Source organism: Oenanthe melanoleuca, chromosome 4, assembly GCF_029582105.1.
Source record: "Oenanthe melanoleuca isolate GR-GAL-2019-014 chromosome 4, OMel1.0, whole genome shotgun sequence".
Classification (NCBI taxonomy): Eukaryota; Metazoa; Chordata; class Aves; order Passeriformes; family Muscicapidae; genus Oenanthe; species Oenanthe melanoleuca.
In genome coordinates, this window is record NC_079337.1 from 13,307,376 (window position 1) to 13,331,049 (window position 23,674).

General features: G+C 37.7%; 1 protein-coding gene across 2 annotated transcripts in view; it reads left to right on the forward strand.

Annotated features, from left to right (window-relative positions):
- The window catches only part of SLC10A7 (solute carrier family 10 member 7), a 135,417-nt gene that overhangs the window by 66,226 nt on the left and 45,517 nt on the right, over window positions 1-23,674 (forward strand). For both annotated transcript variants that reach the window (XM_056490354.1, XM_056490353.1), the window contains exon 6: window positions 22,902-22,937. In XM_056490354.1, coding sequence (XP_056346329.1) covers window positions 22,902-22,937 — 36 coding nt within the window. The remainder of the gene's footprint in view (window positions 1-22,901; window positions 22,938-23,674) is intronic.

Here is a 23,674-nt window from a genome sequence, read left to right on the forward strand (position 1 = left end):
CTTTTTGTCACGTCTCATTCACGAGGCCTTTTTCAAAAACTCTGACGATTTGTGTTTTTTGTCTTGCATATTCCCATTAACTGAAAAGTTAGCTTTTCAGGTCACTTTAAACAAGATTTTATGTTTATACAAGAAAATTTTATTTTTCCAAGTTTCCCACATGTTATGAGAGTGATTGCATTTGCATTTATTGTGCCTATGTCCTAGCCTTCAAAATTCTGCAGAATTTTGCAGTGCCTGAAAGCCTTTCCCTGTTGAACACCTTTATTATTTCACTGGGTATCAGATTTTGTTCAACAATTTATTTATATCTGTCCTCTTTTTCCAGAAGAATAACTATCATGTACAGGAGGATCTGAAACATTTTGCTTGCAGGCCTGTAATACCAGAGTGCATAATTTGGGAAGAGCTTGGGGCTATTCTCCTAGCTTGGACATTTTACATCCCTCAGCCACCAGGAGTACATCCTGATTCCTTAAGACACAGTGCAGGGCTAGGCTTTGTTCCCTCTGTGGAGGTGTTTATTTCCACATTCTGAGAACTTCAGTGGAAAGGGAGATTCTGTGCCATTTTGGCCCTTTAGCCTGTTTCTTGAAATCACTGTTCTTTCACAGCTCTATCATGCTATTACAGAGCTTTCTGCTGGATCCATTATTCTTCCAAGACTTAATTAAATTGTACAGTGTAATTAATCTGTCTTCTTAATTTCTGAAATTCTCCTAGTCTGTAGGTAATAAAACAACAGGAAGAGATTTTGTGGCTGCTCTGTTGTATTATGAGTCTGGGGGGAAACAAATTATATTCCTTTGATGAAAATAACTTTTTACATGGATGGCTGCAACTGTATTGCAGCAAGCAAAATCTGCTATACTGATTGAATATTCCTTCTCTATCAGTGGGCTAGAGTAGATAGTTAATGAGCACTGTATTTAAAGTACAGATTATTCTTATATGTCACCTTTCCTGAAGTTCTCACACTCTCCATCTCAGTATTTCCTAAAGTACTTATAATTTCTGTATATGTAATGAATTTCAACAGGTTTATCTTCTGTAAGCTTGTCCTGTTTTCTCTTCAACCCTTTATATATGCATCCAGTTGTAAAAGAGTATTTTCAAGGAAGGAGATGTCTGGACTGAGGGTTCTTCCATAAGATTTAACAGAAGATTCTGCCATTTCTCCCATATGTTAGCTGTGCTTACCTGCTACTACTTGGGGCATTATATTGAAATAGCAGGGCATTGGTATCTCAGTGTCGCACACATCAAGTGGAAAACAGGTAACAGAGTGCAAATCTTTGGAAATAAACAATACTACGTGCTGGATAAAGACACAGCTACGATAGCTTGATAGAGATGGGCATCAGAACAACTTGCATTTGTTTGCTGCTGGGTTAGGACTGTCACTCACTGAGCTCATTCACTTCAGGAGACCTGTCTAAAGTTTGGCTTTTAGGTAAGGAACAGATAGGAACAGTCTGAGCAAAGCCTTCTGTTTGTAACCTGTCCTTACTCTGCTTTGTGAGTTTATTCCTTATACTATATCCCCTCTGATAATTTCAGCTATGGATCTTAATTTTGCAAACAACTTCTGTGCAAAACTGTGTTTGTCAGCAGTCAAAAGCATGTAATTTCAATTATAACTCTAAAAAAAGGTCACATGGTACTTGTGTGCACTGGCAGGCTTATCTCATAAGGTTAAAAATGTGGGGGTTTGTTTCGGTTTTTTAATGTAGCTATTGATAGCAGAGGAGAATACAAATGTAACAAAGAATAACTGAACAGGCTCTTTGAATCTGACTACACAACAAACATCAAAGAAAAATGTACTGCCACCTGCTTATGTGGTATGAAAGGTTAGGAAGTATACATTGTTCTCTGCTAAATTATTTTGCTCTTTTGAATCAAAGTTAGCTAGTTGAGAGATGGTGTTATTTTAATAGGTGGCTTTTTAAATTGCAGTACTTCTGACATTCTTCATGCTCTTGTGGGGGTGGGAGAAACTTTCAGTTTTGTACTCATTTAGTCTTTCTGAGGCAGTGAGCAAGCTGAGATAATAGCTTTGTTTTGGATTTTTGTTTTTTTTTTAATCCAGAAGTCACTATAAAAAGTAAGATATAATTAAGCACAGTGCTTATAAAAACCATTGCTGATCCTTTCTGTCTGCTTACTATTTTGAGCATGTGTATGCCAACACATAAATACCTTGTATGATCTGTGGGGGAGGGCAGAAAGGATGGCATATCTGAAATGCCTCAGGACAACATAAAGTTTGTTTAGTCTGCACGTTCTTTAGTTCAAATACAGCTGTTTTTATTGATGTATTTCCTTTCTTTCATTGTATTGTCAGTTCAATTTTCATGACTTTATTTTAGACTTTAAAAGCCTGAAGGTGTGAAAGTTTTTCATTGGCTGACTCTGAGTATTACAAACCTGTGCGTGATTCTGAGATCTTTGCAGGATAAGGGAGGAATGAGTGCCAGGCTCAGGAAATATGGGCAAAGCCCATAGCATGACACCAACATAGTATTTTGATCCAGAATTACCATGTATGGCAGGTAGAGAGCTGGGATGAAGGATTGTCCAAGCATCAGAGCAGAGCTGTTGCTCCAGGGATCCAAGGTTCAGGACAGGGGGAATCTTTTCTTTTCTGGAGAGTGGGCAGGACTGAAATTCCCTTCACTTGCTGACTCACAGGTGTCCAAACACCTAAACTAGAGGTACACTGTATTCTACTTCTGGTGTCTGCAGGCAGATATTCTGTCACAGGTGGGAGTTAATGATTCAGCTTGTACAGTTCAGGCACAAATAAATGTGAACTCTCATATGAAACACTCCTGTTTATTCCTCTTTACATTCCTCTGAACAAGGCAAGGTTGCATCAAGTACTATCTGTACTTTCCCCATCCATGTGAAATGGAATGTGTTTGCAAAGAGCACTGTGATAGAGATAAAAGCTGCTTTCTCTCTCCCTGCACCTGAAGTGCAGGTGGGTAAATCCCTAATGCAAACAGGAGCTACAGAAGCTGAGCAGCAGCAGCTTCTCCTAAGCAGAATCTCAAGATAAGCTGGAAGATAAATGGATTTTTCTGTGGCCACACTTGGCAGCACAGTAGTGATAGCAAATGACTTGAAGCATATGAAGAAAAGAGCTTCTGCTTGAAAATATAAATTACTTCATTCATGAAAACATATGAAAAGTAAAATCCTTAATTTACATGGTAATTCAAGTTACATTAATAGGACAGTGAAGAGAAAAAGTGATGTTTATCTTATGTCTGCAAACGTCCCATTGTTTTCCTCGTTAGCCCCATGTAATTTTAAAGTAGCAACACACAAGTTGCATCCTGATTTGACCTTAGGAGCCTCGCTGTTCAGCTCAGTGGTTTCCCTGTAGAAACAGAAACTGACACTGCCTCGCTGGAATTTTCTTCAATCGATATAGTGTGGCACAGTACAAATTATACAGCAGAATGGTATTAAAGAAAAGCTCATCTATTGATACAGTTGGCTAGAGAAACAGATTTTCATTTAAGAGCTTTCAAAATATTTTTTACAAGTGAAATGGGACCCTGTGGAATGAATGGTGTATTTTTTACTTTTATTTTAAGATGCAGACATTCTTTTCAGCTGGTTTTAACAGTGTAGAATTCCTTTGTGTTAGAGTATGTGTGGTAAATGACTGTTACTGTACATCTCAAATGTAGCTATATAACAGTATTTATGCATAAATTTCTGTAATTTTTAGAACAAACCCTCAGAGGTTATTTATTGTGTGAGTGCAAGTCTACAGCAGCCAAACTGTTAATTTGCCTGACTAGAAATATTAACCATACTATATCAAATAACTGCCAGGAACAATTCCCACCATTCCCTGTGACTTCATTTTAATTGATTTTTTTTTTTTTTTAACTTCCAGCTTCTGAGATTTCGTTTACTCTGACAGAATGTTTATTAAATGTGTAAAAAGAAAATTGTTTTGTAAATTGTTTCTGAGAGTGCTTTTATCTTCCATAAATTGGTGGCTCATTTAACATTTTCCACCTACCTTTGTTTTCCACCCTTGTGCTCTGCCTCATTTGTTTCCTTATTGGATTTGGTGATTAAATACTGATCAGCTGCTGGTCTGATCAGCTGTGCATATTGCTGCCTTTTAAACATTGTTCATAAACACCCTGAGGACAGGGCTTCATACACAGTGATAAACAGGGTGGGGGTGTTGAGTGGGACCATTTGATCTGTTTTACAAATGATGGGGAGCTCCACAATGAGCATTTGCAGAACTGGTCATTGAACACAGACCTCTGTGTTACAGCAGGAATTTGACACCCGACTGTCCAAAAGGGCTCTCAGCTGAGAGCTTTACATTGCAGAGCTGTAGTTCGTGTTCAGGCCTCTGATGCTAAACAGAGAATTGGTAATGCTTTTATTAGGGTTTTTTTCTGTCTTGTTATCTTTTCATTTTCCTTTAAGATGCTTTATTTTCAGTGATAATACTGTGCAGTCTGTCATGCACTGCTGTGACAATTCATGAAGGAACATGGAATTTACATATGAATCTAAATTATTATTTTCTTTTTGAAAAACAGAGATAACATATGCAAGTGCTACCTCTGAACAAAAAAGAACAAATCAGGATAGTAAAGGAAATCATGTAAGGATTTAGACTGTACTTCAGTTGAAATATCAGTCTATTTTCTGGGAGATATAATATTTTATTCCTGCTTTAAACAATTATTTCTGAGTAACCAAGTTCTGTGAAATCACTTGGAAGTGTAGCAGGAACAGAAGGTATCCTAAAAGCAGGGAATTCATACTTTTCAGTAGCCTTTTTCCAAGGACAATTTAAATCTCTTTACTGCCCCCAAGACAACAACAATGCTGGTCTGATAACACTAAATTCTTTTGCAGTCAATATTTCAATGCATTGAGATTTTTTTCCACATATTTACAGTATGTGTGATAATGAATATTATTTCACGAATACAGTTGTCTGTAGAAGCACACAATTAGCTTTTTGCATGCTTTGTGAAGTTGTGAGAGGTTCTTTCCAAACTTTTCAGAGTACCTAATTTGATTTCAAGAGGAGTTTCACTTCTAAGATCCTTTTTCTATTTTTGCTTTTTTATTTTAAATGTTTCTAGTCACCTCTGTCTCCCTTCAGTGAATTGGGAGGCTTCAAGAAATCCATTTGGTGGGAGTTATGCATTTAGGCCACTTGATAACCTAAGGAGCAAAGTGTAGTCATGATAAGCATAATTTCACTTCATTTTGAAGTGCTGGAATCTGTTGCAGATGCTTGAAGGCATTGCCTGGCTCTTGCTTCCAGCTGCTGATGAATTGGGGTTTTTTTATTGTTTCTGTAATGTAAGATCAGGGCTGGAATGTGATATCCAGTCTTTGGTAAATGACCTGCTTTTTATTTACCAAAAAGTTATCAAACTCAAGATTTTGGTGAATGATGTGCTTATCACTATGTCTAGAAAGTAAATATAGAGCTGCTGTTCTGAGTCAGGACAGCAGCAGCTGTGGGCATGCAGAATAGAGGAGTATTAAGCACCTCTGGCATTTTACTGGCATGTTATTTAGCAGCTACAGACTTGTTCACACTTTGATTATGAGATTTTATTAAGTAACACTTCAGATTCAGAAAACTCAATTCTGCTCTGACAGCACTAAGAGTGCTTGAATTGTTATGGCTCTACCATTTGCTTGTCTTTGGTAATGTTATTTTTCTTTTTTTTTCTTTTGGTGATTTTTTTGTTTGTTTAGACTTTACTCATGCTGTGATGTTTAGAAAATGCAAAAGTTCTAGGTAACTCTAGGCTCATCTTGCCTACTGTTCTGTCTGGCTGTTCATCCTGACCCAGGTAGAACTGGTGAATACAAACAAGGACTGAAAACTTCATAATTTCAAGTTGACAATGAGATCTTGAAAATTTTTCTGCAATCTTCTGGTTTTTTGTGTGCTGTTTGGGAGAACAATTTATATCTTCTAACTTCAGAGCCCGAGTTAGAACTCTCATGGGCTTTAAATATAGAACCTTCCTAACCTATGTGCTTAAATTATGTTAAGGGATCAAATATCTTCCTCACCAGCACTTATTTTTAATAGAATAGGTTCGATCATAGCATAAATTGATATTTCCTTATTTTACACGTGTTATTATAGTTGTAGAAATAGGCTCAAATTATTTGGTTGTTTTCTATAGTTTGAGCAACTTTTCAGATTTTTTTGCATTCCTAATTTCTCAGCACAATTGTATTCCATAGTTATATCCTGAAAATTATTTCCTGCTTTTTTTGTTGTTTGACTGGTAAAAATACTGGCCATGAGAACCACAACAAACATGTTTGTATAGCAACTGGTGAAACTTGAATTGAGTGGGGTTTGTGTCATCAGCTGTCAGGCTGGAGAAGATGAGTAGTTAACTGAGTAAGTAAAGTGTAACATTACCACTGACTGAACATTTCTTACCATTAAGCCTTCAAACTCTTATTCAGCTGTCAACACATGGGCACTTTCTGGAGCCAAATTCTCTCACGCTGTGCACTGCCTGCAGCTCCCCTGAAGCTCAACTTTGACTAAAAGTGTTGATTTCGCTTCTTTTAGCCTTGTTCTCATTTAAACGTTAAAACCTGCTTAGAGTCTGCCTTTTATTCTGCAAAGCACACGTGGATGTATCATCCCTCGCACACTTGTGATGTGAAGTTAAGGCACTCAAAAGATATGCTAGTAATCTTAATGAATAATTGATTAGAGAGGAGTCTGGCAGTGTTAATTGTGAGGTGCAGCTGAGTGAATGCCAAAACAAAAGCTTCTCTAAATGTTTCCGAAAACCTTGTAAAGTCTTTAGCATTGAGCAACAGGGTCAGTGCACTGAAGTGGAATTTAAAGGAGGTTCTTGAATGTAATGGATTTTGACTTCCCTTTGTCATGTGCCTCAGTGCATCATTGATTGAGCACTCATTTGTTAAATCAGCTGTATTTTTTGCCATTTGTCAGGGCATAGACACTTACTGCAGCCTTTTTCCTTCTAAACACGAGTTTCTTGTCTTAATAAGTCGTAGGTGTAAATTAGTTTTTATCTAAGGTGATCAATTTTTCAAGCAGAATGATACGTGAATATAGTCGCAGAGAAATATATTGTGAGCTTTTATTTTCTTAATTATTAGGAGGATAGGGAAAGATCAGGGATGCATTTTAGCTAAAACATTGATAATTCATGTCTTTAAATTCAGCTTCCAGCAAAATATTCAGAAATTATTTTATTTGGAAAGCTCTAAATTGTGTGCAATGAAAGAGTAGTTCAAGGTACCCAATGTTGAGTCAGTTCTTTGAGAAATGAGCAGAGGGAAACTCAGGGTTAAGGAACAATCAGTGTCCTGTGTGTTTGCAGCAATGAGAGATTCTCTCTGATTAGTGGAAAGGCTAATTACCTGGAGTATGAAGGACCACTGTAGGTGCTGTGCATACCTTATTAGAGTTCTGGCAGCAAGGCAGAAGAAAGAAGACCTTGAGAATGTGCCAAAAATACCCCTTTAAGTAAGCAGGTGCTATTACCCTTGGAAGAAAATAGTCACTTACTCAGAATGGTTATTGCTGCTAATTTTAAGAATTCTGTGGATGGGCCATCAACTTCTGAGAAATGTACTCTTATGGTATTTAATACAGCCATTACTTGTCAAATCTGGTAATGTTCATCTTGATAATCACTGCTTGCTGGATAAATGACCAAAGCAGATTTATTTGCCAATTGTCTGAATGAGTTGCCAGTAGTTGTGAGGGACTACTAACTAATGTTGGGAGTTTTTTCAATGTTGTTAATAGTAATGGAGTCTCTATGTCCTGCTGGGTATAGGATGCTGGGGTATTAAATGTTAGGTGCTTGGAAATCAGCTCCTTGAAGGGTTATAGTTGTAATCTATTTGGAAAAGATTTTGAGGAGAGGCAAAAAAGAAAGGAGCAGAAAAGAATGAGCCTCAAGAAGACTAACGAAGGGAAAAGTCAGTCATGTTGATAGAAGAATTTAAAGCTTCTCATTAGTATAGAGTTTAGCTCTGTTACTGCCTAGATGTAATTAGAGTGAAGAAGGGTGGAGAAAAAACCCTCAGTTCTGACAACACCTCTTTTATAAAACAAACTTTCTAGGGGCAGACTGCCTTCTTTCTTTGGGAGGAGCTGTAGCTGCTCACCAGCATGGTCAGGCTTGGGTCCCTAACAGCAGCATTGTAAATTTACCACAGGGTAAATCTAGGTGTAGATTTGCTGGTGAGTAGAATGACAATGTATTTTCAGTGAATCATGATAAGCAATGAAATTGTGACTGTGATTTGATAAGTATGTTTTGTTTTACTGGCAAGTGCACTGCAGATGCCTGCTAACACTGCAGAGCTTGTTGCTGCCCCAGAAGAGCCCCTTGCTCCTAGAGCCACTCTGCAGGTAGCTTGCAACTCAGGCAGCTGTTTTCACTTTTGTTACTGTCAGGCACTGGGGACAGTTTTCTTTCTTCTCTCTCTGGCTCCCTAGGCTCTATCAAAAGTGTGAATCTTAAACAAAACAAAATAAAGCATCAGTCCACATCTTTACTCAGCCTTTACATGTACATTTTCCTGTTTTGAGTTCTTTTAAACTGCAGCTATCAGAAAGAATAAAATAGTGCATCACCTAGTAGAGTATTGAAGTGATCATCCAAGCAATTTTCTTCTCCCTGAAGCCAGACAGCCAAAGCTTTTTATTACTGACTGACTGAACTTCCTGTGTCTGTCTGTCTAGGTTGCTAGGCCACCTCGTTGTCGTGATTTGTGATGTTAGAGGCTTTTGATTGTAGGCAAACCAGAAATGCTAATTTAAGCATAATATTTACATTTAAAAACCCCTCTTACATAAGATATATAAAAATAACTCAGCAGTTTTATATTCTGTGTGTGTGCATGTAAAGCTCTAGTAGGCATCTGGCAAACAATCTTTCAACTCTTTACTTTGTGTACCTTCTCAGTAAAACAGTGTGGGAAAAAAAAAGAAAAAAGTCTTTAGATAGCTTGCAGCTTGGGAACAACCATCCCAAGTTATTGTTACTTTTAGCCTTACAGGATGGTTATTTTTGCTCTGTGGATGAGGTAGCCTGATGCCCTTTTTGTCTGATCCAGAAATGAGAGGGATGATGGCATTGTGGCCTTTTAGTAATAGGGCCCATTGGGGTGTTGTGCCAACCTGTATTATGTGCATTTGTATTGCCTGAAACTGCTTCGGAAAAGAGATTAAATAGTTGTGTGCAATTGAAAAGAAACAAAACAGTTATTTTTGGCTTTGTCACCTGTGTGAGAGTATACAGTAAGACTTCCGTAAAAAAAACCTAAACATGAAAATGTGGGTTTTTCACATGGAAATTACACTTAAAATGAAAAGGGCTGACAATAAACTGGTAATGAATAAACTGGTGGGTATGGATGTGTTCTCTGAAGCAACATACTTTTCATACCTAGACAGACAGGAGTTGTGTCTCTCATTTTCCAGCAGAACCAATATTTAACACCAAGATAAGGCTGTTTAACTCTTCCATGTTTTGGGTCACTATTAGTTATTATTTATTATCAGGTAATACTGAGCTGAGTTTTGTGATTTTCACAGTGGTAGATTGCAATGATGTTGTAATGTGTTATTAGATTGCTTATCACTGATTTATGTTAGACCGAGGCAAACATCTGAGAACTGCTTTGAAAATTGTGTCAGTTATTTATTTTAGGATGAGTTGAACCTTGCTGCGCTCCCTGAAATTCCCATGCTCAGGGTTGGGATGGATAACAAGTGATTCACTTCAGTGTTGTACAGCTTCTGTGGAGTTCTGCCACCCACCAGGTGAAACAGATTATGAAAAGTTTTAGGCACACAAAATAGGCAAAAACAAATTTCTTGTTGGTTAGAAACTCCTAGAAGCCCTCACTAAAAGTCAAAGGCCTTATGGTTATGTTTTGTCCCTTCAGCTAATGAGGCTCTGTGAATATGTGTAGTGTGTCATTTAATTGAGTAATTACAAGGGATTCCACTTTTTAAAGGAATCTATTCTGTTTGTAGAATGAGAATTATTCTGGATCCAGATGACTAAAGCTTTTTTAAATTTAAGTACACATATGGTCTAATCCCATACTGTGAACTTCCAGCCTTGGCAGTGGCTCTCTGGGAAGAGCTGGGGCAAAGCCTTAGAAGGAGTCACAAAGGAGCCACCTCTGGAGCTGAGGACAAAGTAGACTGAAGAACTCTTGCTCTGAGAAGAGGAAGGTAGAAATCTTGGATAACATCTTTTAGTTGTTCTCTTTTTTTACCTCCTGTAAAATAGAAATACCTTCCAAGTTAACACTCTCTTGCCATTTGAGCTCTTAAGAGCTGAAATTTAAAAAAAAGCCTTTGTTGTGGAGGCTGTGAGGGAAATATTTTCTCTTCCTTTGGTTCCGATCTCACACACCAGCTCCTTTCCCTGCCTAGACAGTCTGTGCTAGACTAGGAGTGTTTTGTTTTCAGAAACAATTTTCCCTCTCTGGAAATATTCTGTTATGTTACTGAATCAAAGACTCACATTTTGGGGCAGATGATTTAAATGCAAAACCAGTATTCATATTAGACAGGGGAAAAGCAGCCTCCTTCCGATGGCAACTTTGAGCAGCACAACCCATACAGGAAATGGAGTAAAAAGCCAAGTTTTGTTTGCTGCCCTCCTCCCTTTTTTTCTTTCTTCTTCTTTTCCTATTTGTTTTCTTGTTTGGGTTGTGGGTTTTTGTTGTTGTGTTTTTTTAAAGCAGTTCTTTAGGATGCCTCTGCCTGGCTTTTTTACCTTTCCACCATCACTTGAGCAATAGTGTGATACTGAACAAAGGCATTACTCTTTTCTTGACTGTGAGATGTGTATCTAGTGAATAACACACCAAAAAATAAACATATTTCAAGCAGATGGATTTTAAAAAAATAAGTCACAAGATGCTCCAAGGGTCATATGGCGTTGATAACAAGAATGAGCTTTTGGCCCATGCTACCTCCTTCATTTTCTTGTTGCAGATGTGCATATTCAGCACATTAAAATGTGTGCTAAGTAGATTGTGTGTTCTGTGGGGATATTCAAAACAAGGCAGAAGTTTAGTGCTGCCAAACCTGTCTTTGGGCAGTAGGCTGGAGGAGGGGTATCTGAGCACTTACAAAACCACAAAAAGGTGTCACTAGGAGAAAAGAACTTTTTACTGACTTTTTAGAATTTGCAAAATGAAAGATACTTAGTGTAGTCATGCTGAAGTGCATTTGGAATTAGAATTGAGTAGCAGCTTTTTCTGCTATGGAATAATTTTGGAATTCTTTAAATAGGTTAAAGCTTCTTTTGTAAGTAAATGATCTCAATTTAATCAGTTAGTTTAAACAGAATCACATTTCTGTGGTTTGGGTTTTTTTTAACCTTAGTGTGCTGGAGTGTGTACTTATGATTTTGAGGCAGTTATTTTATTATCTGCCACAGAAAGGTGGTTTATGGTCCTTTTTCCTTATTCACAGTCATTAATAACATATTCAGCCCATGAACGTTCAGCGATTTATGCACACTTGAATTCAGCTGAATACGGTAATATCCTACTCTAGCCATTAAAAACAGTTATCACAAGATAACATTAGGTCAGAACGCAGAGTAGGCTGGTTAAATTGTATTATTGATTGCTGCTTGCTGAAGATTTTCCTCAGTTTTGTTTAAACCATGTGCTTTTTCTTGTTATTGGCTTCTAGAAAAGAAGGCCTGGCAATGTAATCTGAATTGAGATGTCTTGCTTTCAATGCTAGGTTGGAAGCTTATGTTTACATAGTTTAATTTCTTATAAAAATTATCTCAATTTGTCTAGTTCCAGGTTTTTTGAAGACAAGGGTGCATCTTCAATTGAGTCTTCCAAAGTGGAAAATATGTACTCACCTACTACAAAGTTCATGTTTCTATTAATTAAATATATTAATGCAGGACTTTTTCTGGAATTTATGCAGATGTAGAAAGCAAGAGAGATTTGGGTTTACTACTGGGTTTTCCATCACTTTAGTTTGTGTGTGTCCTGTAGACATTTTGTAGTCTGCCACCCACCTTCCCCAGGGAGTGGATTGGTAGTGTACCAGCTGGTGTGCTCTGTTTGTAAAATGTGAGATAATCACTCCTGTAAGACCACAGTGTTATAATGTCTGTAGAAATGTATTTGGGAATGTTTGAAAAGAAATAATAAATACAAGTACCAGCTTTTTTTCCTTTATGTTTTCTAGCCCATTCATGAGGATCTGCATATTTTTAATAATGCCATTGCTTTCACTGACTGTGCGTATATGTGTTTGCATGCATTAAGTTTCTTCTTCAAGAACAAAATTTATTTGATACTGAACTTGCTGGATTCCTAAGAAAAGAAATCCTTTCTCCATCTGTGTAAACTGTGGTATTTGACTCCTCTTGAGTATGTATTCATTATCTTAAAATAAAAAAAACCCTCTTGTCCCTGGGCTCAGAATCAACTGTAAATCCTCAGGCCTAGGAGAATACTGGTTGCATTGCAAGCAAATAGTTTTCTAATCTCTATGGTTGAGGAAACTGTTCATTTCATAAAAAGAAGGTTAATAATATTACCCCTTTTTAAATACCACTTTGCTTTGCCCTTCCTGCATTTGCAGAGGAAGACACAATCAAATGGCAGACCTATGTTTTTGTTCCTTTTCAAAAATCCCTGACAAGCCCATGACACAGGCTAGTGCTGTAGCTGTACATTTCTATTCATTATTGATGACTTGGGGCCAGGCAGGCAGCACAGAACACAAGCAATATAGATTACCATATTGGGGGCTGGGTTTGGGGGGTTTGTGTCTATGCATGGGCTTCTGTGCATTTGGGTTGGGCTTGGCCTTGGAAATACTCAATGCTGACTGGAAATCCTACCTGGGAAAGAGATTAAATGAGCTTTGTCATACATTTTATTCAAACAATTCAGGGCACTTAATAGAAAAAGAAATGTATGAGTGAGCTCTCTCCCAAACTAACTGATAATAGCTTAGCTTTCCAGCAGATTTGGGAATGATCTTGAAGGATCCTGGGGATTTGGAGGGTATTTCTCACCTTACAGAGTGCAGGTAGCACTTTGGCTGATGAGACGTTTTTCTGATAAAGCCAATGTAACCTATCTAATTCATAACAATAATTATAGACAAACTATGCTGTTGGTTTGATTTGGGATGAAGGGCATAGTATCTCATTTTATGGATACTGCAGATAAAACCCACATTTTGGGGGAGTGGAGAATTAAGCCAGCATTTTAGTGATAAGTTTTAGGTGGTCTTTCTGAATAGCAGGTCATCAAGAGACCTTTGCTATGCTAAGGGCTTTACTACTACTGATGCATAATTAACCTTTATAAGTTTTTATAGGCACAGCACTCCTGCCCATTATATAAAGTTTCTATTTTCTTGCGTGTGTCAAGGACTGGTTTTACAGTGTTCATACTTCCACTGTTTGAGTTTCTTGGCTTGAAGAAGAATGAAGGAGTCAGAGTTTATTTTAGCATAGTGTTTATGTTAACAAAATGTGCTTTGCTTTGTATGTTGGTGGTGTCTTTATACAGAACCTGTTCTACTTGAATAGTTTTCAATTACAAGGAAAGCTATAGAAAGAAATAAGTAGAATCAATTTTGATAACTGCTTATAACTGTTCATTTCTCTAGAATTTGCCTTAGCTTTTCTCTCAGGTTTCTATAATAAATCCTTTGTGCTTCTGGTTTTTTTCACACAATTGATCTTCCTGGAGGAAAAGTAAATGCCCAGATTATTTCATTCAACGTTTTGTTAATTCAAAGCTTATTCTGTCAAAATAATTTTTCAAACATTGACCAGAATAAAATGGTGTCTGTTAAAGGGTGATGAGGTCCAGTCCCAAAGAATGATAGAATAGCCTTGTGGGGACCTTGCTTGTTGGAGCTGTGGTTTGAGACTGTTTCCATTCTGTTTTACATGTAGAATCCTTTAAAGCAAGGTGTAGAGCATAAAAACTGCATCCTTTTTCTTCCAGTGGAAGAGTGGTCCTTAGCTACTGCAAAAAGCAGGATCAGTCAAAGCAGAATGTTTACTTGGTGTTTCCTTCCATTTCTGTGGGTTTGGTATCTTTAGTTGGGACTTAGTACTCTTCAGAGTGTCTCAAAATACAGAATCAACTCTCTGGCTAATTGAACAATACAATAACTTCTGTTTTATGAGAAGGTTGTTTTCCCTGGAAGGTCCCACAGCACCATCTAGTGCCATCCTGTCCTAGTGCCACACATGGCTTTGTGGGAGCCGAGGTGCTGAGGCTGGCATGCTTTGCTGGGAATGGCTTCTTAGTAATTTAAATTAAGATTTGCCTGAGCCTTGGCATAGATCCAAATGCAGGGGACATTTAGATACTTTTTAGATTTCTTCTTCATGAAAACAGACTTAAAAGATTTGGTCCAAAATTACCTTTTCTTGTGAAATTTGTTTGTTACTGCTACTGCATTTTTATTTTCTATGTACAAAACAAAGGAGAAATTGTGGCACATCCTTAGCACTGTGCTAATACACCTTGGACTTAAAGTACACCCCAACACATATAATTAGGTTTATGATATCCTTATTATATCTTAAACCCTTTTTCAAGGAGAGGCTGTGTTTACACCTACAGACACCCTAATCCTACAAGTTCTGTGCCTTTCCTCCTCAGTCCCACTGAGGTCAGGCTCATATGGTGTGGAACCTCCTTGCAGTAGTAGAAATTACAGGATTGTTTCCAAGTGATTTTTGCAGAGATAAGGGAGTTACTTTTAAAAGAGTAAGGGTGTGGATGACTGAAAAGTTGCTTTCTCATTTTCACTCTCCAACAAAGGTCCACTTAATGCCAGTGTATAAATTCCTATCCTGGCATATAGAACTTTACTGATCTTGTTCTCTTCTGACACCCCATGAGAAATTGCTTTGAATAGGGACAGACGGTGGTTTAATCAGCTGTAATTAGGAAAAATATTTGTATTGGATGAAGTTTTAAAAGGCTCCATTGAGGTGGTAGGCAAAGGAGAGGAAAAAAGTCTTGAGGCCAGGAGTGATGGTCAGAAAAAGCAACTAAAGAGGAAAATGTGGCTTCAACAGGCTTGACATTATCCTTGAACTTGAACAGCAGCAAGACAGCTAAGTTAAATGCATTTCACAACAGAGAGGCAGGAAAAAATTGCAGGAAGGTGTTACAAGTTTGGTGGATATGGCTTGATCCTGTTCTAGAAACACGAGCAAAGGCCCACTGGAATCTCCTCAGTCACACAGGGAGCTGTGGAGCTGCTGCACTTGGGAAGTGTGGCCAGAAGCAGCATGTGGGATCCCACCTGTTGTAGAAGCTGTTCCACACCCTGTCAGCCAGCTCACACCAAACTGATGGTGTCAGGTTGTTTGATGGAAGTGGTCATTTCCAGCTCTGAGGCTTGTGTTGTATTTTGTGCATCATTCCATGTATTTCTCCTATATCACCTGTGAAGCACCAAGAAGTTTCTGTAGTTGCTTTAGAACTTCAGGGTCCTTACTGCTGTGTTCCAAACTATTCTGTTGCTCTGTAAGAAAGATATTTCTAATGTGTTTAAGATGCCCTCTGCTGGGAAAGCCAGGCAAACTGGGCTTATCTCTATCTTTACCTTTCTAAAATACTCTTTTCTTATTCTTGCCTTAACTCTCAGTCTGATACTAGAAACTCACCCCTCAACCTTACTGAAAAAAAAAGCTCTCTCTTTTTGGGTTTATTCTTTACACTTCATCTGTGACAAGTGTGGTAGTGTTACTGCTGGTAGTTCAGATCGTGGTATTTCTTGTTTCTCTGATCTGTTTTGTTGAAAGAATTGAACTCTGGCTGCTCACATTCCTTTTGATTCCATTTTTTTCGCACTTGTGTAAAATGTAGGCAAGGGAACATCTTCAAATAGTAATTATTAATAAATACTGGAAATACTTGTGATTTCTACTGTTATCTGATGCTGGTAAGCTTTTTAATATCATCTCATCTTTTTTTTTTTTTTTCTCTTCAAATTAATGTCCATTACTACAGTTCGGGGGGGCACTAAATTAATAGATTAATACAACAGAACAAAGGTGGTACAAGGTCTGGAATAACTCACAAAGCCCTCTGCATAATATCATAGTTGATATGAACTCTGGTTTATTTTGCCCCCTTTGATAAATCAAAAGCCATTTTGATGTAGTGCTTCTAATTTCACAGTTTTGTTATTAAAATCTTGGCCTAATTGGATGAATTACAGGTATTGCTGTGGTGCTTATTTATAATTATAGTTGAATTAGGGTTGCATAGAATTGTATTTTCGATTTTGTTTTGTAGTTTGTTATCTTGGTGGGGTACAATATCTATCATTTTACCAAAAATGCATCAGCTTAATTTCATACTCTTTTCAATATCTTTTCAAATTTTCCTATTATTTATTATTGGGAAAATGGATGTATTAAGCATCCTAAAAAGCATCTGTTCATAAGCCTTTGTTCTCCCCAGCTTTCAAAACAGTCATTTCATATAGAACAAGATATAAAGAGCTATTTTATTTTAAGCCTTCTCAGAATCAAAAATGTCATTAGAGTAGCTGACAGAGGAGGGATGTATAGTAGGAGTTTTACACTTGAAATTATTTTGAAAATAATTGAATTGGAAAACACAAGGCAAGTAATTATCTAACAGCAGGAGCTTCTGTGGTGTCCATGGGGGAGCAACACAGGGACACAAGTTGCATCTTAGGGACATGACTGAAATTACAAGAATATGAGAATTTTACTTCTGAGATTGCAAGAGATAAAATGAAACATATATGTAATTTACATGGGGACAAAGTTAGAAACATGTTTTATTGTGGAAATTAATTTCAACATTTCAATCAACAGAAATATTTCTTCTCTACTGCATGTTTACGTAAGTCAGATGAACAGTATAGCTTGTATAGCCATGCTTACAAAAATATTAAGAGCTGTTCAAAGAACCCTTAAAAAGGTAGTCTCTCGAGGCTCCTGCAGCCACTGGATCCAAATACTAAAGCACTGAAATGTTTTTGGAATAATTTCAATTACAAACTTCAAATCTTCATGCTCATTTAGTGCTTACAAGCTGAGATATGTAAAATCACAGTTACCTCTGCCCCTGTTATCGGGGCCTCTCCAGTTCTTGTGGTTTCACAAGAATTTGCCTGGTCATAACCTGACTTTTAGTGGGTTTTGCCCTTCTAGTTTTGGAGCCAAGTATGTGTTTTTAGATTAGGAGGTTTTATCTTCATTTGTGGTGTTCTGTCAAGAGGTTCTGCATAGCTCTAAAGCTGTGTGGGGACAGGCAGAAAAAGGGAGAAGGCAGCTAATTTCTGAGGATTTTGGTATGTGAAAGGTGTTTTTTAGCAGAAGGAATCATTTTAAGTTAACACAAGATTACTGCAAAGTAGTCTGACATGCTAGCACGCTTTAAATCAGTTTATTTGAGATGATGAATAATGTGGTATCACAGGTAATAAACTGTGTTTATTCAGGGGTGATGCTATGAAGTGGAACTGTGGAGCAGTCTGGGGGGTGAGGGTAGTGGGAGTCTTGTGCTTCTTGATTTTAATAAAGAGAATTGTCTCTGAGTGCTGCTGTGGTCTTTACAATCTGTCATGTTAGTGAAAACATTGATCAAGCAGCTTTTCCATCTTTAGGGGTGCCCATTCTCTTTCTTTTGTCTTTCTTTTTTTTTTTTGGTGAACCTCTGTATTCTGTCAGAACTTTGGTACTGGCTTTCCTGTTGCTCACAAACATGCTTAATTCAGACCTAGAAGCGCTTTTCTAGAGACAAGGTTCTCTTGAAAATGTAAAACATTATAAAGTTGTCTGCAAACTTGTTAAAAATAAAGAAAAAAATTTGAAAATACACTTCTAAGCACAAAATCATAAAAAATACAAAATAAAAAATACATAAGAAATAGAAATAATACATATTTTGACATAAAGTTTCTCTCTCATTGTAATCATAAAACTACAGTTTTGTGTTTGGAACATTTGTTGTTGAATGGTCAGGTGGGGTGTGCAGGCTGGGGTTTTTTGATGTTATTAACTCCATATTCTAACCAACTGAGTGAATCTGTTTTTTGGTTGATCTTTCTTTTCCAAAAACTGCCAGTAACTCTTGAAATAAAGTTATTTGAGAAGTACTGCTGTACACAGAAGACTGAGTTTCATTTCTCATTTATGCTTGTCTTCTGACGAAATTATCCAGTGCTCATAAGATTTTTTTCTCACATCTTACCCTATCAGTAGCATGGAAACTTACTGTTACCCAGTAAGTTTTTTTTTGTAACACTGCCTACACTTCTGCTTCTTTTGTGTCCTGCTCTGATGAAGCTTTCAGGAACCTGTAGCACTAAGCATGAGTAGATAATTGATTTCAGAAAATGCACATGTGTTCAGAACCTTGATTACAAAACCCTGTTTTCCCTTTCTAGCCCTGGTTCTTTAGACAAATCTGACTTTGGTTAAGGTTTTTCTTACTAGCAGTTGCCCCATGCATGCCGTACTGATGACCTGTAAGAATGATGAAAAATTGCATGGGAAATTTGTGGGTAAAGGAAACGAAGGAAAGTTCACATGTATTTCATGCCTCATTACAATAATCCCTACTTGTCTTCTACCATGTGTCCCTCTGGATCTGTGCCCACCTCTCTCTTCCTATTTGCATAATTTCATTCTTAATGATTTGCCACCATAGTTTCAAATTCATTAGGTGACTTCCCTTCCCTGTCTGATTTGGCAGCCAATTCCATGTATTTATTTAATATATTCTTTTGGAGGAGAAACACCTCTTAATATCTGCTTTACAGCAGTGCTTTACTGGATGAAACCTATAGAAAACCTCTTAGCAATTTTATCTAATCAAAGCAAAGAGCAATTAAAGGGATCTCCAAGTACATCCTCACTGTTTATATGTATGTTTTTGCACACACAAACCTGTATTTAAACTCTCTTAAATAAAATCGGTTTCATGATCTTTACTGTAGGGAAATGCTTCCAAGTATCTGACTCTTCAGACTCCTATGTTGTATCAGTGTCTCATGTTAGGCTGAGACATTTTTTCTGCCCTTTCCATTTTAATCATTGAAATATACTCAGTCAGTCTTTCACATCAGAGGTGTAAATGGATTTCTTGAAAGTTTTTCTGCAGATAGCAAACGGCAGTCACTTTACAACTTTGACTCCATTGTGGGCAGCAGTCGGGAAGCCTAACACTCCACCCGAACTTTGAAGATGCTAAAACTGTGTAATGACCTTGCATTCTCAAGGGCAGATGCTCAGCTTTTGCTGGAAGTGCTAATCTACAATCTGTTTATCTCCATACACTATGTATTTGACAGCACTTGCCTGGAAAGCAAGGCAGGGGAAAGCGTTGTCAAATTTAGTTCCATTTTCCTCTCTGATGGTCTCAGTGTCCAGTGGACTTAGAAATGGTCATCTTTATTTTAATTTTTAGCTTCCTTTGTGCTTCTCAGCCAGTTGCAATCTTAAAAAGCAATTACAGTGTCAATGTGAGAATATTCTCATCTTTGTGAAGCCTCTGCTGGAGTGTGAGCTGGGCTCTGGAGTAACTGTTTTCTTCCACGTTTTCTTCATTCTTAGTGAATCAGACTTCGGGCTTTACCTTCAAAATGTAAATTGTCTCCCATATTTTCTGTCAGTAGGTTTTAGGCTCCAAGTGCTCTATTCTTTAGTAGGTATGAATTGAGATGCATTACGTAATGCTCATGAACTCACTGAGGAGCATGTTGCTAATGAAGAGGTGATGTGTCAAAGCAAGGTGCTGTGTGCAGGGAAAGGTAATGCCTTTTGTTAGACAGGTACACCATGGTGGAGTAAGTCCTTTATATCTGGGGCAGGAACCTGAAGAGGAGGGCTTCAGCACATAAAAGCACATCAGTGTTTTTGGGTTAACATATAAACATATATATATGTGTGTGTTTATATCTATAAATATCTATATCTATATATATAACATATGGCTTTATATCCCCAAAGCTTGTTCTTTAGCAGTTCCAGCAGTTGGTTGGGTAACAGAGGTTCCCTCCCTGAATAAATCCTGCTTTGCTTGCACCTGTAAACCATCACAGCCACCACTACACTACTGACTGAGGAAAAAAACCCTTTGGTTTTAATGTAATCCCTGTGGTTTTTCAAACTGGCACTCCTTATCAAAATAAGACATTAACATCAAATTACTCTGATTCAGCAACAACATCTATTTTTCAATATGAACTTGTCTGTTCTGTCAGGTAATTGTTTAGCTTCCCAGGGAATTGCATGTGTGTTGCACATGGAAAAGTTCAACCTTGTAAGTCCTTTCTGTAGTGAGGAAACAGGAAACTCACTTCTAATTATTAAGATCATCAGGTTTAATAGCAAAATTTAGTAACAAATTGCTAAAATTGACCTTTTGAATGCTAGATTTGCAGCATGCTCAGTCAGGAATCTCTTTATGATTCTCTTGCTCTCCACTTACAGGATTGCAAGAAGTATTACTGTCACAGAGGTGCAGTTTCCTTTTGTGGCACATGCTTTGAATTAGCAGTGGTTACTGCCCACTGTGTTAATATCAGCAAGCTTCTAAAGTGATTAAGTAGCAAGTCATCCCAAGGAGGAAGGATTCCACCTTGATTTATCAACAAGATAAAGAGAAAGGTTGCTTTGCTTTTGTTTGATTTTTTTATCTTTGATATTTTTTTAAATTTTTTTTTTGTTTGTTTGTTTGTTTGTTTTTTTGGTTTTTTTTTGTTTTGTTTTTGGTAACATATAGAACCATTCTGAGGCATGAAGTGCACAAGAAATAGCTAACGGTACTGAGTCAATGAGTTCCTTCAGTCCTTCAGGTTTGGAGGAGAACTGGCTGTGCTCTCAAGCTGCCAATGTGCTCTGTTCCCCCTACACTCAGTGCTCAGTTGGAGTACAGGATGCTTTTGGAGCATCACCTCCTGCTGTATCCGTGCTCCTCCTCATTTGTGCAAAAGCCTGAAGGTGGAATCCTGTGCAGTGGTGTTCTGCCATCCCAAAATTAGAGAGGCTCAGGGAACACTCAGGCACTTGGTAATGTCTGGTAGTATTTGAGGTGTACAGGGTAGTTGTCAATGGGGAAAGGGGAAGAAGGGCAAAGTCTGGCTCAGGTACTCTGAGCAGTCATCCTTAAAAGCTGGAGTTTGGTCCCTCTGATGAAGTGACTGTGTAGTCCCTACATTACACAGATCTTGCAGCCAGTTCTTCCTCACAGATTCTGTATGCAAGTGTCAGTTCAGCCCTTGGTGCCTCCTCCCTTCCTCAACTTTTTTTTCTTTCTCTCCAGCTGCTCTACTTGAACACCTATATTTCTTCATATCTGTTATCTGCATTTTAGTCTAGATCTCCTGTAAATAGTGACTCCCTGAAGCAATTCTTACTGCTTCTACTTCTCTTTTCAGTCTTTTATGATCTATCTCAGTTGTGACATTTGCAAAAAGATAAATTATTATGGATAGCTGGGCTGTGGGGCAGTCAGGTATGGCATGTATTATTTATTTTGAAATATGTTTTTAAATTCTGCAGAGCCTTCGAGTTGCACAGCTTAACTGTTGCCTCCTTGATCTTTCCTGTCTGCTATAATTTGTGGCATTTATTTGTTGCATTTTGTTTTAGGAACAAAATAGGAACACTCTCTGGCTGATAGTCCATCTGGATCTGAAATTTTTTGTGGACCCAGAAATATAAAACTAGTTGTTTAAGATTTTTCTCTAGATTTTCTTCCAAGATATTGAAGTAAAGCCATGTTACTCAAGATTAAGTGTAAAGTAGGGTACAACTGGGGTTTTTTTGTTCAATTTTTTTCACTTGTAGCTAAATAAAACATAAAATAAGCATCCTTTTAGATAAATGTGAGCGTGTTTTGGACTTCTGTCCTTTAAAAATAAAGTTTGTGAATAGCTGAAAAGCTAGCAATTCTTGTGACCTATCTGAATGAGGAATAGTCCTGGCCTAGAGAAGTTCTGAGCCAGCTCTATGAATTAGCATGCATTAAATAATGGAATCATTTTATTGAGCAATAATAAAATATTGAAGTCAGATGGAAGGGTGATGGGGAATTGCTATTTGCAGCTATGAAAGTGATGCATGTCATGTTAACTCCCAACCCAAACAACTCATTCTAAGATTTGCTTTCATGAAACTTAAAATCCTCTATTTTGTCCAATCATCAGCTTTAAACCTGTTCCTTGTCAGTGAAGACAACAAATCTTTTTGCTTGCATCTGCCTGGGGGATGTGGAAAGCCGAGGTGGTCCTGTGTGATTAGATTAGATGAAAGACTTGCCTTCTACCAGTGAGACATGAAGTCTAATCAAGTGAAATGAGTTTTGAGATCTCAGCTCGTTTCCTTGGGGAATATCTGCTTACATTACACAGTCACAACACCTAATTCATCACAGTTGATGCAGCTTTTGCTCAGAAGAGGACCTGGGACTGGGTGACATGGGACTTGATCAAGTCTCCCCCTAAGGAGGAGCTGCTTAGTGAAGTTAAGATACAGCACACTGAGGGGAGAGCTTTAATATGTTTTTTTTCTAAATAAATGATCCATATTTCTGTATATCAGATCTTTTAGAATAGAGGGGCTTAGGTGCAAAAAGATAAAAAAAGGTACTTTGTACTGAGCATAGTTTATGAAATGATTGCTGTATAAATGTCAAAGAACATGCTCATTGAAGAGCAAAGTTGAGCTTGTTACTTAATTTCTGTGATGTTAAATGATGTTTGTGTATTTCCATGTACTAAGGTAAGAAAGTAAAGATTATTCTGTCCCCCTGACTAACAGACTGTTTTTGTTTGTTTCTTCCAGGGCATTGTTATAACTCCACTACTGCTTTTGCTTTTTGTAAGTATCATGATATTAATATCTTTTACTGGATAATCAAGGACCTATTAGACATTATGTTTTAGATGCAAGTTTGGATGGTTTTCACAATGCATAAATAATGAAGATTTTTCTGGTCAATATTTGAAATCAGCTGCCTCCCAGGAAGGCCATCAAAGTGCATCATAGAGAATGGAAACACCACCTACACTTCATTCTAAGATGACCAAGAGCTATTTCTCTTACAGAGGTGTAAAATCATATGCTGTTAGTCAGGCTGCATAAAAACAAACACTTGCCAGGTGAGGAGATAAGTCAGTTAGGAGAGCTCTTGGGGAGCTTTCACTTACAGGAGCTGGACAGGATTGTACTGATCTGAGGTGGATGAGAACAACTGGTAAAGCACTGTTCAGACACACAGAACCTTGCTTTGGGGCAACTGAGCCCATGGGTGTTTCTGTGGTAGAGGTTAGCAAGACAGATTTCTGGAGCCCCTGTGCATCACTAAATGTAATGCAGCTTCATTCCTGAAACTGTTTCTTCCACAGTCATTCATTCAGACTCCTGTGCCCTTGTTTCTAAGTGAAACTTCACCCTTTTTTACTTTTCCTCACTGGCAGTTTTCACTGTGCTTTAACTCACTGAGTTTGGTGCACTGAATAGTCAAAAGGGGTATTTTCTGCAGAAACTGAAGTGCTAAGGAAAGATCTGTATATCTTTTCAAGCAGGATAAAGTTCTTTTCTTTCGTGTCTTTATA